The sequence below is a fragment of the Balaenoptera borealis genome, assembly GCF_965194805.1.
Source record: "Balaenoptera borealis genome assembly, chromosome: 1".
Taxonomy (NCBI): Eukaryota; Metazoa; Chordata; class Mammalia; order Artiodactyla; family Balaenopteridae; genus Balaenoptera; species Balaenoptera borealis.
In genome coordinates this window covers 6,013,080-6,029,278 of record NC_138860.1, presented here as the reverse complement: position 1 = coordinate 6,029,278, position 16,199 = coordinate 6,013,080, and the positions used below count along the sequence as shown (strand labels likewise).

The 16,199-nt window shown below is 36.4% G+C and overlaps 1 protein-coding gene across 2 annotated transcripts in view; it reads left to right on the top strand.

Moving 5' to 3' along the window:
* Nucleotides 1-2,062: 2,062 nt before the first annotated feature.
* CFH (complement factor H) overlaps nt 2,063-16,199 on the top strand; it is a 99,335-nt gene continuing 85,198 nt past the window's right edge. Inside the window, exons 1-4 of one of the 2 annotated variants that reach the window (XM_082394236.1) lie at nt 2,063-2,293; nt 10,797-10,982; nt 11,426-11,531; nt 15,731-15,807. In XM_082394236.1, coding sequence (XP_082250362.1) covers nt 2,236-2,293; nt 10,797-10,982; nt 11,426-11,531; nt 15,731-15,807 — 427 coding nt within the window. In that variant the 5' untranslated portion in view covers nt 2,063-2,235. The remainder of the gene's footprint in view (nt 2,294-10,796; nt 10,983-11,425; nt 11,532-15,730; nt 15,808-16,199) is intronic. The other variant, XM_082394237.1, reaches the window with a different exon arrangement.

Below are 16,199 nucleotides of genomic sequence, written 5' to 3'. Positions count from 1 at the left end.
TACAGTACAGTGCTATATAGCTGATTGTGTTGGGTACCTAGGATAACTTTGTTGGACTTATGAACAAATTGGACTTACAAATGCACTCTCGGAATGGAACTCGTTAGGGGACTTACTGTACCATATAACAACTTTGTGTTATGAAATAATAACATGTTGGTAATTTTCTTATGTTCTTCTAAATCTCTTTGAAATAGATACTTGGTTTTAAAAATATTGATGAAAATAAAAAGGAAACAAAAGCACTCAACTGATGACTTAGCCATCAGTCTTTGAAATCAAATAGAAGAGAAAAAACAGTAAAAATAACACATCTAAAAGATATTGTTGAAATTAATTTGAAGCCATTATTTTCACTTGAACAGTAGAGTGGCACCTTAAATGTTCAACAACTGCAAATAAAGTGAAAATCTGTAAGGTAAAATCACTCCTGAAAATACTCTAAATTCTCCGTAAACATATATGTGTTTGTGTACGTACATTAAAAACTTGTACGGTAATATGTTTACATAATTATAAAATAAACATGTAAATGTGAAGGTATTTACTAAAATACATATGCAAATATTTATAGCATTTTAAATTATATAAAGGAGTTATTGACAATTTAATTTATATGCATTTAATAGTATGGGAAGCAAATCATTTGAAAGGCAGATCTGTATGGGTTAAAAGATTCAGGAAATCAGATCGCTGGGTTCCATTTTGGTTGTTGCACAATGTCTTTTGACTTTGAGGAAGTTGCTTAAATGGCCTGCGGCTCAGCTAAATGACCAACTGTGGCATGAAAGTCACTCAACTTCATTCCTTATCAGTAAAATGCATATTAAAACCTCAGAGAATTACTGCTCCGTGCTCACCATAATGTCTAAAACTACAAAGATGGAAAACATCAGTGTGTTGAGGGTGTGGAGTAACTTACACACTTGCTAATGGGAATGTCAATTGATATAGACCTTTTGGAAGAGTGTCTGATGAGCCCTATCACACCTAGAGATATTCATACATTATGTCCTAATATTCCACTCCTAGGTATGTACTCATCAGAAATGAGAACACGTGTTTCCCAAAAGCCTCATAATTTGATGTTCACAGCAGAACTATGTGCATTGTCTCCAAACTAGAAGCTACCCAGATGCCTACTGACAGACACACAGATAAATAAAATGTGGCATATTCGAAGAATTGAATATCATACAGCAATAAGGGTTAATAATCTACAGCAACACCCAACAGTGTGCTGGGATAATCTAAACATAGTTTTTAGTGGAAGGCTCCAAGCACAAAAGAATAAATATCTTATTATCTGATGTATACAAAGTACAAAACCAGGGAAATCTGTCCCCTGTTCACAGAGATCAGGAGAGTGTGTCATGGGGGAGGGGGGAGGGGCACTGAAGTGGAGGCTGGGCCTTTCCTGAGAGATTGCTACTCTTCACCTTGGTGCTCTTAGCACGTGTGTCTTCAGTTTCTCCGGATTCAGCAAACCATTGGCTTACATTCCCTTTATGCATATTATATTTCAGTACAAAGTTTAAAAAAATTCAGCATTTCAGTTTCTTGATTTTTGAATTAATAAACTCATTCATACCTAAGGAGAGTGAGCCTGTTGCTTTATACACACCTTTATAACAAGTCCTTAGAAGACTAATTTCATGAACTGCAGGCAAAGCAGGCCCCCCAAATCAACCAGCACTGCATTCCTGGCAAAGTTTAGTTCTGTTGTCTGGGTCTTGATTGTGAAAGCATTGCCTAACCTCAAGTTCTGTAAATGATTTCTGAAAGAGCTTTTATTTATTTATTTATTTATTTATTTATTTTAATCTTCTGAGGTCTACCAACGGTAGATCTGAATGGGTTCTAAATAATTGGAGGGTTTATGAAACGCGGAGAATATCACCAGTTATGCACATTCCAAGAACCTGAACGTTTCCAGTGAAGAACATGCCTGGGTTTATAAAAACAAATCAAGGGCAGGTCACGGCATTAGCTTTCAGTGGGAGTGCAGGTTCAAACTCTGGCACTGCTGGGGCTCCTGGCTTATTTTTTTTCTTTTACTTTGCAAACGTTTCTGATGGGCGGGACATCTAGCAATCGCTTTAATCCCCAAGCTGTGTTTCGACTTCCTTTTGGAGCAAGTAGTTTCCTGCACTTTTCATAGTTTTTAACAGAGGAGAACCTGACACAGTGTTAAGCACTGTCAACTACTAGAGGTGCCCCTGAAGGGTCCCCAAAATGAGATTTCCAGCAGCAATTGTGTGGCTTATGTTATGGACTGTTTGTGTCGCAAAAGGTAAGATTAAAAAAGGAAGGCTTTTTTTTTCTATATTGCAAAACATTTGCTTACATGCTTTTTACGGTGGAAATAAAAATGTGGTCTAGAAAATGTGTTTAATTACTGTGCTGTAACCTAGTGTGTGAGACGCTTTTGACACTGTTCAGTTTAAAAAATATAAGCAGCTTATTTGAGTGGCATATCTAATTATTCATCATAATTTTATTTAATGTAGAAGTTCAGAAAATGTTTTAATAATTATTTTCAAAAACGTGACATGTCATGATCATTTCCCTTGTGATTATCATAAAATGTAATTTATTTTTTTGCTTAGAATTTTCACCAAAATGCCTATGTGAATGTATTAAGAAGTAGATGAACATAGAACAAGAAAATGAATTAGACAATAAAAGCCTTCAAGCTGCAATGATTGGACTTATTTCAGATAGAGATGTTAACTCTTGCTAAAGAAAAATTGATTTATCATTTACAATTGATATTGCCATGGCTTTAAAAGTCTTGGAGACAACCATCACTTGTATCGTTTGAATGAAAATGTATACATTTGAAAAAAAATTGAATATGCAACCTTTGTAAAAGTTACTCAATAGGGTTTTCTTCCCCTGTGGTTGATATAAGATATGCTAGTAGAAAAGCCTTTAGGAGTAGTGAATCTGAGTGCAGGAGTTTTTTTCTGATACCAGTAAGAATTTATGGATAATTAAATTTACTTCTATCACTTTTCCTTGATAGATGAAAAAGTTTCTTCTTGGAGCAAATTTGGTTTCCTAATTCATGATAGGTAACCAATTATGTGATACATGTTTGACTGACGTTTTTTAAAGTTATCATTCATAAATTCCCAACATTCTTCACTAGGTCAACAAATTTCGATTGAATGCTTATTTCAAGTCAACCTCTAGGCAGTGAGGAATATTAGCAAATAAAACAAAACCCCTGTCCTTGAGGGTCTTTCAATCTAGAAAATAAAGCCAGATATCTTTTTGAAGTTGTATCCTTTAGTAATTTTTTTCAGGTCTTTCTCAAGTGTGTTTAAGAGTTTTTGAAAGATAGTCTTTTTCTCGGTTATACACACTAATATGGTATTGCTTGATTTTTAGCTTGTAAACCTTATATCCAGCCACTTTTTAAACTAGGTATACAATCATTTCCCTGTCCATAAAAATATTACAACTAATAATAACTAATATTACAACACAATATACCAAAATATGATTATATTGGCAAAGAGTTCTGGAACAATGTTAATGTTACCAATAGCAAACATCTTTTTCTTTACACAAGTGTTTTTGTCTTTTCTTTAATAGGAATACTCTTAGTGCTTCACGATTTACATATTGTTTGCTGAGGTTTTATGTAGATTGCATTTGTCATGTATGGAAGATTTGTTTGGTTTCTAGCTCATGTTTAAAGCTAAGAATCAATGCTAAATTTAATTAAACTGTTTCAGTGATGACAAAGTGGAATTTGAAATATTATTAAAATTGGGTGTTACAAAGTGTAAGTGATAAAAATTAAATAATAGTGATTTAAAACTCCCTGCTTCCCTAATTGATTCCAGCTGATTCATTTCACTTGTATTTTATATTTCATGAACGTATGTTGGAATGTGACAGCAGTTTCTGCTGGTGAATTGAGCTTTAGCACTACATGCATTACAGTGAGAATGGCTGTAAATCTGGCCACTTCCTAGATAAAGTACAGCTTTGGTATTTAAAGTAACACTTACATTAGCCTCATGGTTTTCACAAAAGCACACACAATGCACAACCAATTCCATCAGTCTAGCCCTAACAGAAGTTTTACTCAACAGAGTGGCCTTGATCATTAAAAATATCCACATATCCTTCAACATTTGCCTCTGTTTTTGTCTCCCATGTAGAAATGACGATGGAATACAAATTGAGAAACTGAGAAATACTAAACTGAATACTGAATGCTAAGTTGAGAAAGTGAGAAAAGACAGTTGTGTATACTCTCACGATCTGCTTTACTCAACTAGATACTGCATTTCAGCCTTTCCTAAGTGGTCTCCATCCTGTTAAGAGTGAACATTCCTCAAAAATACTAATCACTACTAAAGAGGAGTAGTAACCAACAGGAAGAATTTATAAGCTCAACTTTCTATTTTTCCCCCTTTTTAGAAAAGGATATTGGAGACCAAGCAGTACCTTTTTAATGCAGTAGGTGGTCTGCATTTTCATCCCTAGCTGTACAGGAGCGTCAGCTGCTTGCGGGGGAGTTCACCCCAGGCTACTAAGAACCTGGTCAGATTTACAGAGTTCAGAGTAACTGTTCCTCAGTTATACCACATCGTTTCTGCTTTCTGGAATATCTTGTGACCAAGCTTTTCAAGAAGACCTTTTAGATTTAAGATCCAAAAAGCATATGCTCTTTGAAATTAGCCACGGCCCCAAAATTCCAGGCTGATTAAAGTAAATAAATCAAAACACAACTGAAATATGTCCAAGTGCACGCTGGCTATGTTGTTTGGAGAGATGTGTTTTCTAATTCTGGAGGTTTAAAGGGCAAAAGCGTTCTTTTAGGACCTGAAATATGTTACATATCAGAGAGATTCTATTCCAACAGAGAGAGGAGAATTTATTTTTTTTTAATGTATTGTTTCAAGTACAAGATGGTTTTGAATTTGAATTAACTAATACAAAAAAATCAATATTATGATCATAAGAATTAATTATAAATTCATAAAAATTACTTTTTAATACAAAAAAGAATTGGTATTATGATCATAAGAATTAATTATAAATTCATAAAAATTACTCTTTTTTAAGGATAGATGTGAATATTATGTATATTCATCTAATCCAGAAAACTTGTGATAGCAGTTTATAATCCTAAATTCTGTGTTTCAGTTCCAGTGTGATAAATAAGAATTCCCCATCTCCAAAAAATCCCACATTTTCAGAGGTAGTAGTGTGGGTATTTATACGGTGGGATCTAAAGTGGAGCAATGGCCAAATTGTCTTCAACATCTTCCCTTCTCCTAAAATGTTTTACATATTAATAATACCATAAATTCAACCAGTCTGAAATTTATGTGGAGTAACAATACTCTGAGTAAGAGTTGGGACAGTTCAATTTAGTATTATGCACCACAATTATGTGAATTACTATTCACAGTAAGTTTTCTGTCTGATAAGTTTTCTGCAACAATTTTAATGGGCAGAGGTAGAAATGAACGAGGATGTGGTAAGAACAGGACCCAGCAATCCTGGAAGATGAGGTTTTCTCAGGAAGGAAGATCTGACAGGGGAAGCACTCTCGTGGGTGCTTTGACCAGGGGTAGAGGAAACACCCCCAGGAATGTCACGAGAGCGAGAGCCTTGCTGACTTTTAAGTTTAGGCACAGCCTGGGAACGCACATGCTACTCTTCTGCCTGCACGTAATTTCAAATTAGAACTAAATTATTTAAGTATTGCTAACAGTATTCTTAGCTAGAAGTAAGTTTTCAAATATACGTGGAAGCACAGTTTAGGGAGGATTCTTTATTTTGGGCCTTTGGTTGCTAGGGCTTGAGCCTCAGTCTGAGTTGGCCCACTTTTTTATCCCCTCCATCCCTGACGGTTCTACAGCCTTGGCCATGTTTCCTTCTTCCCGGCTCTGCCTCCTCCTCCTTCTCACCCCACACCCCATCCCCACCTGCCTGCCCGTGAGAGTCTGCCAGCCAGCCTACCCCGTGCTCGCTTAACTAACGTGCACCTTACCCACTTCTTAACAGCTTTAACCGGTCTCAGAACACAGTGCACCAAAAGGCCGTGATGCCCCTGGAAAACTAAAGTGTTACCTTCCAGCTTAAGATTATAAGGAAACACTATAAAAAATGGTTCAGAGAGAGTAAAGTAATGGGACAGAGAAAAAAAATCACAAAACTAATACAAAGAAAGGGAAAGAAAAAGATTTGACAGAGCACTTTTATTTGTTTTGACATTTTGACCAAGAGAGCCAAGTTTCTCCTGAACCTTGTTAACCAGAACTGTAATAGATAGAAAAGTATTATAGAAATGTTCCTTCAAAGGTTCCCCGAAGTTTTTTGAGCTAAATTAAAATGATTCCTGACTTCAAAAAAGTATAACATAATTCAAACATAGGACACATAGACAGGATGTAGAATGGAATTTTACAGATGTTAGATTTCTTGGGTTCATGCAACAGAGGTTTAAGTGCACTAAACATTTGTTCTCTTATCTTATCTTTTATGTTTGTTACCGTCTACAATGCCTTTTCCCCAGGTTATCCATAATCTACAGATAAAATGGAAAGTCTTCGGGATAGCTTCACATTCATTCATCCATTCATTCATCTATTTATTTGCTCATTCAGTGATCATTTTTTTTCTTTTGAGTGACTGCTAAGTGCCAGGCACTATGACAAGCACCTTCCAACAAGAGGTCACTTAGGAGGCAAAACAGAAGGGATGATTATTGTATTTTACTAATATATTGTATTTTATCATATAAAGTATTTTGATGGAGATAACTGAAAACACTGTAGGATCACTTAGGGAAGACAAGATGCTCAAATTGGAATGAAAGGATGGAGTAGGGTGGGGCTGAGGAGTTGGTTTGTAAGAGGTGCAATGAAGAGAGAGAAATATATCAGGGTTGTGACGACATCATGGGTAGGTTTTGACGGATTGTGGTGACGGTCTTTATTCTTGGGGAAGTTACATTTTGATGGGAGGATAGATACATAAACATAACTATGAACCATGAATTATGTTGTGAAGGAAGTAAAGTAGGGGCTGAGGGAAAATAACAGAGATGGGGTTGTGGGGTGTCTTGCCTACCTTGCCTAGAGATAAGTGGACCACTTGGAGGAAGTACCTGAAAGATGAGACAAAGCCAGACACCAAAAATCTGTGGTTAACGTGTTCAAAGAGGAAAAAAATGACACGTGCAAAAGGCCTAGGGGGAAAAATTCATTTGAGATGCTCATCTAAATATAAACAAACTAGGGTGGCTTTGGCACAGTGAATAAATGGTAGAGGTGATAAGATGAAATCAGAGAGCATGGCTAGAGCCAAATGTGGGTTCCAAAGCCAAGGGAAGGAGAAGTCACAGGAGAATTTTAATCCCAGGAGTGACATGACCAAATTTGCAAAAATCACACGTGGTTGTGAGGCCAATGGGAGAGGGGAGCTTGGGGACTAGTTAGCAGGTTGAGTCTTTACCGAGCTGACAGATGATAATAATCAGAACTAAGATTTTGGCGATGGCAGTGGAAAGATGGAACAACAGAGTAGGGGGCGATAACATTTTTTTCCTACGGAGCCAAGAGATACAATTTAAAATTTTTGGATTTGCACTTCTCTAATACTTAGTGATGTTGAGCATCTTTTCATGTGCCTCTTAGCCATCTGTATGTCTTCTTTAGTGAAATGTCTATTTAGGTCTTCCGCCCATTTTTAAATTGTGTTATTTGTGTTTTTAATGTTGAGCTCCATGAGCTGTTTGTATATTTGGAGATTAATCCTTTGTCCATTGCTTCATTATACAGCAGAAACTAACATTGTAAAGCAATTTTACTCCAATAAAAAAAATAAAGAAAGAAATATACACCAAAAAATAAATAAATAAATAAAGTTTGTGGAAAAAGCACCAGAGTTTTAAATATCATTTGAAGTAAAAAGTGTAATGAATATAAGAACTGTTTATATGTAGTAAATATGTATACACAGAGTAAATATTGTGAGAATCTGGTAGAAAGATGGTATGAAAGAGATGTATCCTTGTCTTTTATGTCTGGGTGTTAAAAGTAAGTAACACACATGATTACTCTTTGGGTAAATGCATTGCTTTAATAAAAATCATTTAAATTGAATAAGTTAATTGATAAGAAAATTTTATTACTTTTTTCCTTGCATGAGCTTAATAGAAGGATAGGAATTAAATTTATCAAAATGTTGATATATTAGTGAAAAGTGGTTCTCCACTCACAATATTGGCATCTACATTTGAAATTTAATTAATTTTTCCAGTAACCTAAACGCCATGTAGTGGATCTGAATTTAGAAAGTGGAAAACACACATATTATCCTGTAGTTAAACACAAAATTTCCATGTAAAAACATGATCCTTAAGTTGAAAAAACAAAACCAAAAACTCTGGCTTTTTTGGGGGAAGAGGGTTGCTGGTAGGAAGAGGCGCAGGCGGTTTGTGTTGTTTTATGGTAGGGTGTTAGCACCATCTAGTGGACTAAAAGTATGTTTACCTAAATTTTAGAAATCAAAACTAATGTGGAATCATGGACTACAAAGTTTCCTAACAAATGTGCTAAACATTTGCAAAAAAGTCAAAGAAAAATTAGTGCATATGAAAGCCCACACAAGTGTTATTTATTACACAAAAATGAAGTTTCATATGGAGTTTCTGTTCTACGAAATGTAGAATGTTTTTGTAATGGGGTCCAGCTCCGTTGATTATTTTTTCCCCTTGCCTTTACAAAAAGAAATTCTAGAATACAATGTTAAACCATTCTTATAAAACCAAGTAAGAAAAGGAGTTTAACAATGAAAATAATATCAATAAATATATATATGGTGAGAAGTATCTTTGAATTTGCCAATTTAAAAGTAATGTGTTAAAGGTCAACTAATGAAATCACCCTAATATCAAGGGTAGTTGTATCTAAACTAAGCAGTAAGAAGTATTAAAAAGATTAGCAATTATAATCAGTAGGCATGAGCTTCATTATTAATTTTATGCATTCCCTTCTTTATATGTCATTTTGTTAATGAATTACTTTTTTGGAAAAAAAGAATCATACGGTACATGCAGATTCTATTACTTTAGTATCTTTATTGTGAAGTACATGAGTGAATAAAATATGAATGTACTGTATTTAAAAATAGTTATAATTACCCACGTCAAGAAGTAGAGCATTCCCAGCATCCCCCAAATACCCTTGCATTTCTTCTAGATTAATACCCCTTCCTTTCTTCTAGAAGAAAACATTATCTTAATATTTATGGTAATTATATTTTTGCTCTTCTTTAATACTTTTTAACCGTCTCTATACACATACCTATTATATATGTCTGTTCTTGAATTTTATATAGATGAAATAATTTTGTAACATTTGATGTACCTTTGTGTCTTTTTACTTCATGTGATTATTATTATTTGTTTCTGCGGCATTTTGTGGCATTGGTGTGCTATTCCAATGCATGGATATACCATAAATTTTAATCCATTCAACAGTTGACAGACATTGGAGTCATTTCCATTTTTTACTATAAAAAAAAACCATATGACTGTAAAATGTTCCCATATGTGAAATCTAGTTCACAGTGTGTATGAGTTTCTCTAGGATATATTCCTAAGAATAAAATTGCTGAGTAATAAACAATGGTACCTTCAACTTCACTATGAGTTGCTAAGCTCCTCTCTTTGTGGGGCGCTCTGATTTTCCTTCCCACCAGCAGTACCTAAGGATCCACGTTCTTTCCAAGTGGTAGGATTTTTAGACTTTAAAAAATGTTGCCAATGTCATGTCATTTTATTCATGATTTATTATGGTTTTAATTTTTATTTGAAGTTTGACCAATTTTTCATCAGTTTATTGATCACTTGGATAATATAGTAAAGTATAATTATTTATCTGGAAAGTTATTCTTACAACTCTATGTAGATTTAATTTTTGTACAGTAAAATATATATCTTATATATATTAAGACTTACATTTGCAGAGAAATGAAGACTAACAGTGATACTATGATTAATAATAAGAAATACACATTTTGGCCTAATCCATGGTTCCTGGCACACAGCTCCAAAACTCTTATAATTTCCTAATTAATACAGAGCAAAGGAAGTATCTTTTGTTGATAATTTTTGGTCTTTTGTTCTCAGTCCTGAAATAGCTCCAGAGGCTAAGAGGTGAAAGTAGTGTCTTCTGTTATTCACAACAAGCCTCTTTCAACCACACCTAAGTTTATGTTAATGAGGTGATTTTTGGAAAGGCCCTAGAGAACCAAAGGATGGGCGCTGGTCGCCAGGAGGAACCAACCACTTGATTAGAAGGTTGGAAATTTTAGCCCCACCCTCCCCACCCTCCCGCAGTCCCCAACCTCAAGGGTTCTGGGAAGGGAGGCGGAACTGGTGGTTTAGTCAGTCACCTAGGGCCAGTGATTTGATCAATCGTGTCTATGTAATGAAGCTGCCATAAAAATCTGTAAAGAATGGCATTTGGAAGCTTCCAGGTTGGTGAACACAGGGAGGTGCTGGGAGAGTGACACACCTGGAGAGGACATGGAAGTTCCACACCCCTTCCCCCAAGTCTTGCCCTATGCATCGCTCCTATCTGGCTGTTCCTGAGTTGTATCCTTTCATAATAAACTAGTAATCTAGTAAGTAAAAAAAAAAAAAAAGACTTACATTTGGATGGACCTGTATAGTTTTTTTTTAATAAAAAATAACCTAAACGTACTGCATTTTTAATAGTTATTTAAACACCTATTGTGTTTTCATTTTTTTGTAGATTGTCAAGAACCCCCTCCAAGAAAAGAAAGAGAAATTCTGTCAGGTTCTTGGACTGAACAAACATATCGAGAGGGCACTCAGGCTACGTATAAATGCCGCCCTGGATATAGAACTCTTGGGAGTATTGTAATGGTATGCAAGGATGGAAAGTGGCTACCTCTTCATCCTTCGAGGATATGTCAGAGTAAGTCGTTCCTACATTTGTGAAATCTGTGAAAACTTTTAGTTGTGAAGATACTGGGTGCTACTATGGAAACGCTGGCTGAATTCTATCACTATTGTCATTTAAATACAAAATGATACATCCTCATTATTTTCTTTTTAACTTTTTATTTTATATTGGAGTATAGTTTATTCACAATGTTGTGTTAGTTTCAGGTGTACAGCAAAGTGATTCAGTTATACATACACAAGTATCTGTTCTTTTTCAAATTCTTCATCGTCATTATTCTTAACAAGGTGTTGTCATCTTCCAAAAGGTACAGATAACTTTGCCATTTTTCACTTTTCCATATTTTCAATTCTGTCCTCTAACACAATATCAGATATCCCTGTCCTCGAACTCATGTAAATTGTTACTCCCCGTGCTACATACTAACATTACATCCTTTTTTTTTTTCATTTTAGAAAAGCCCTGCGGACACCCTGGAGACACTCCATTTGGTTCTTTCCATCTTGCAGTAGGAACTCAGTTTGAATACGGTGCAAAGATTGTTTATACATGTGATGAGGGGTATGTAGCCAATAGAAAAAGAGGCTTATAATTCAGATAATTCATAATGGAAACAGTAAATAGAAACTGTACTAATTTATGTGTTTAAGGTTACTATATTTTTCTATGAACGTATTTATAAGTAACATACAAGCAACCTGAAAATTTAAACTATAATGGAAATGATTATATATTGATATAATTATCATCTCCTCAACACTGAAAAATTAAAATGAATTATGATTACTCTGGGAGAGTGTAGTTATAGGAGAGTGGGAAAATAGCATGCATATAAATAAAAATTCACTGCCATGAGTCCTCACTACATTCTATTATGTGCAGAGTATTATAGGAGTTTGATATGTCAGGGAGAGTGGGAATAGTAACAAACTTACAGTACATGGTATCTATTTTGATAAAATTTTATAAAATTTAGCAGAAACAAGACTTTTACCTGAAATAATAACTACCATTCTTTAAGGTTCCACAAGCTGTAAATTATACTTATCACATGGACCAAAAATGCTGCTATGTTCGGAATCAGTGACTTTGTGCTTTCTAAGCACCTGTTGGTTTTCACGGCTAATCTTAACCCTGTGTTATCTCCTCAGTGTTCTTTCTTTCCTAAGATCTCCAGCCAGGCCAAAAAATTATTTTGGAGAAAGCTTCATGCATGGGAAAACAGGATCATTGCACTTTTATACTACGTAAATACACATAGGATCAAGAAATTACACATGGAATCATTATTCTCTTTCCATTTATTTCTTGAATTGAGGCAGTAAAATAAAATATTTTAAAGCTTAGGCTTTGGAGTAAGCCTATATTCCAAAACTCTACCACTTAATAACTATATGTATTTTTTAAAACTACCTCTTTACTCCCATGTCCTCACTTATAAACGCAGAAACATGTCAAGTGCATCACAGGATTGGTGGGAGAAATAAATACGACACACACCTGAGGCCCTTAGAAGAGTTCCTGGGATATTGTAAACACCCAATAAGTATTAGTTCTTATAACTTAGTCTCTCCTTGGTCACTATCGGAGGGAGATTTTTCAAAGAGTTTTTACCCCAATCTCTGAAATATCCCTTTCAATCCAGGCTAGTCTTGTCCCTTTAAGTTCCACCCTTGACCTAGCAAAAGGGATCAAAACTCATAAACTTCTCCTACTAGATTCCCTAAATCTCAGTAATAAATAATATTTATAAATTGGTAAAGAGGTTAGTGACATACGTGCTTTGACTCTGGCTCTGTTTAACTCATCTTTGCCACGTTCTTCTTGTATTAACTATGGATAAACTGTCATAGACCCTGTAAGAGCAACTGTCTCCACCACCCAGCTTGGGCTTTCAACAGGACTAGATATTTGTCAGTGAAATAAAAGTCCTTGGACTGTTGTAAGGTCAGCATCAGAGGGGATATAAGTCTTCTGACCCAGTAGTGGGATCTGATGATAGAGTGGGTTTACTGTCCCCACGGTTTCTGCCAGCCAACCCACCCTGTGTGTCCCCTTGTCCCATCCCCCTTTTGTCTGCTGTGCACCCATTTAGCTGAATACTAGCCACTTGCCAGAATACTCAATATGGAAAACCAGTTTGATCCTCCTACAGGGAGGGAGTCTTATAAGAGGCCCTCTGCACAGTGTTTCTGGTATTTTGCCAGCTTGGGGTTGCAGAAACACAAGCCCTTACTTTTCTCCAAACCAACATTTGGACAATCTCTCTATCTTTCTCCCTCCCTCGATGTACATGGGCCCTAGCATTACTGACCTTTTGGAGTCGTCTTAACAAGGGTCCTTCTGCCCGGTGTTCTTTCAGCCAATAGAATGAGACCGAGTTGGGTTCAGAAGCAAAGGAAAGCTTCATTTTTTAAAAAAATTATTTTTTATTGGCATATAGTGGATTTACAATGTTGTGTTAGTTTCTGCTGTACAACAAAGTGAATCAGTTATACGTATACATATATCCCCTCTTTTTTAGATTCTATTCGCATATAGGTCAGATTGTCATACTGAGTGAAGTAAGTCGGACAGAGAAGGACAAATATCATATGATGTTGCTTTTATATGGAATCTTTAAAAAAAGGGTACAAATGAACCTATTTACAAAACAGAAATAGAGTCACAGATGTAGAAAACAATCTTATGGTTACTAGCGGGGGGAAAGGGGAGTGGGGAGGGATAAATTGGGAGATTGGGATTGACATATACACACTACTATATATAAAATAGATCATTCATAAGGGCCTACCGTACAGCACAGGAAAGCTTCATTCTCCCAACAGGTGGCAAGTGAGCGGCTCTGCCTTATAGGGTCTTGTCAGCTGGGAGGGGGCGGGGCAGCTGCTCTGCTCAGGCTCCAGACCACACTGCCGGGTGCAGCATCTCTGCACACGCCCGCTGCTGCCATCTTGGATGGAGTGTCGTGTGCAAGGTGTGCACACGGCCCTGAGCTGAAGTGCCGGGGCCATTTTGAACGAGCAACTCCAGTTTGAAGAGCCGGGTGCAATTCCTCTGCATGTGCGACCCTGTGAGCCAGTGAAACTAGACTAAGCCGGCGGGGGCGGGGGCCGGGGGGAAGGTTAGATTTATTCCCCAGATTCTGGTTTTATTCCCCAGGCTTTGCTGGTGACGCTAGGCGGTTTTGTGTAGAATTTTGCAGAACGCCTGACAGAGATTTGGGCAAGTGGATGGGTCCCTGGTGTAGATGGAAAATATTCACCAGGAAATCTTCTTTCTCTGTTATAAGGTAGAGCCAAGAGAGGAACCAGAGAAGAACCTTTAATAACAAATTATTTTGTTCCTTCGTGTGACAGAGGCACAGAGTAAAAGTTTGACTTCAAGTTCTGTGACTCCCATTTACTCTGTTGAAATGTTTTCTTCCTGTAGAGAATTAGGAACAAATCAATCCCAATCCAAGAAAGACACAGTGTTTTTTGAAGGAGAAAATTTCTTTTACTTGTGTAATTTGCAGAACAACTCTTATTTGCAGACAAAGGAAACATTTGTCCACGTAGAATTCTTTAGAAGTTCATGAAAGACCATTTGTCAAAATTCTCTCTTTTGTGGTTATCAAAATGCCTTCCATTATTTATTTTTTGAGAAAAAGGTTTTGTTTGTTTGTTTTGTTTTTTTGCCTCCAACCATCCAATGTAATAAATATTGAGAAGGATGCTTTGCCTTCATCTGAAGCATCCGGGGATGACTGCACACTGTACACCTGCCCAAGGACCTTGTGTTAAAGTACAGCATCTTTGGTTTTAAGCTCAGGCTTGATGAGTTACTATAATTCGACATTGAATGACTTCTATAAGCAGACTTGACTCATCGACTGCCCTCTGGAAAGCATCTTGGATCTCGGGTATAGAGACAGGGAGATGGTGACCAGTGCTGAAAATAAGCCACACTAAGACATTTTTGTTAGCACTATCCTTGATCATGTAAAAAGCCCAAAGCATCCAGAAAATATCACAACCATGGAGGGTAGGAGTATGGATAGAAATATGGAAAAAGAGTGGACGGGGGTGACATACAGTGACCTGTTGTGTACTATCATGTTTTTATCTTCTGTTTTTGATGATTGTTCGTGGAGCTTATTACATTGTTAAATGTACCTCATTAGTGAAAAAATAAATTAATGAAGGAATAAAAGTGCATTGTGTGTGAAACAGTAATGAGTTTGTGTCATGAACCAAGGGTTATGATTATTCCAAGTCCATACACCTGAGGGTTTGAGGGCCTTTCTTTTCTTTTTTTTTTTTTAATTTTATTTATTTTTGGCTGTGTTGGGTCTTCGTTGCTGCGCGTGGGCTTTCTCTAGTTGTGTCGACGGGCTTCTCTTGCGGTGGCTTCTCTTGTTGTGGAGCACGGGTTCTAGGCGCTCAGGCTTCAGTAGCTGTGGTGCATGGGCTCAGTAGCTGTGGCTTGCGGGCTCTAGAGCACAGGCTCAGTAGTTGTAGCGCCCGGGCTTAGTTGCTCTGCAGCATGTGGGATCTTCCCGGACCAGGGCTTGAACCCGTGTCCCCTGCATTGGCAGGCGGATTCTTAACTGCTGCGCCACCAGGGAAGCCCGAGGGCCTTTCTTAAGAAAGGAAGGAGGGAAGTATATGCTGTTAATTTTCCTTGAAATGGAGTTTCTGGACATTTGAAATGGTATCAAACTTAAAACTGGGCATAAACACGCATTAGCTCACAACTCTGTTATTGTTGGTTTTTAGGTATCAGATGCTGGGTGAGATGAATTTCCGTGAATGTGAAACAAATGGATGGACCAATAATATTCCCATATGTGAAGGTAGATGTAAAACTGATTTACAAGTATATTAAAACATATACTTAAAATATTAGGATTTTTTGAAATGTCTTACATCAAATATTCATAAAGTCTATAATTAAATATTTCTTACTCAAATTATTTTTGTGGATTCTACTGTAGTACAGAGTGGATATCTAATCCTTTTATTGCTACGTTATTATGTGTTTCAATAACCAAATATAAATACAGGCTCATCTGATCTAATAGTTAACGTATTACAGATTAGAAAAATCTAATTTTTTTTTTCCTTTTGGATTCTAACCACTAGAAATAACACAAGTATCACATCAAAATGAAGCTGAGAATTTCAGCTTTATTCATGAAGAGGCACTGCCCCAAATAACGATCCCAGTGCAGGGATCTCTGGTAAC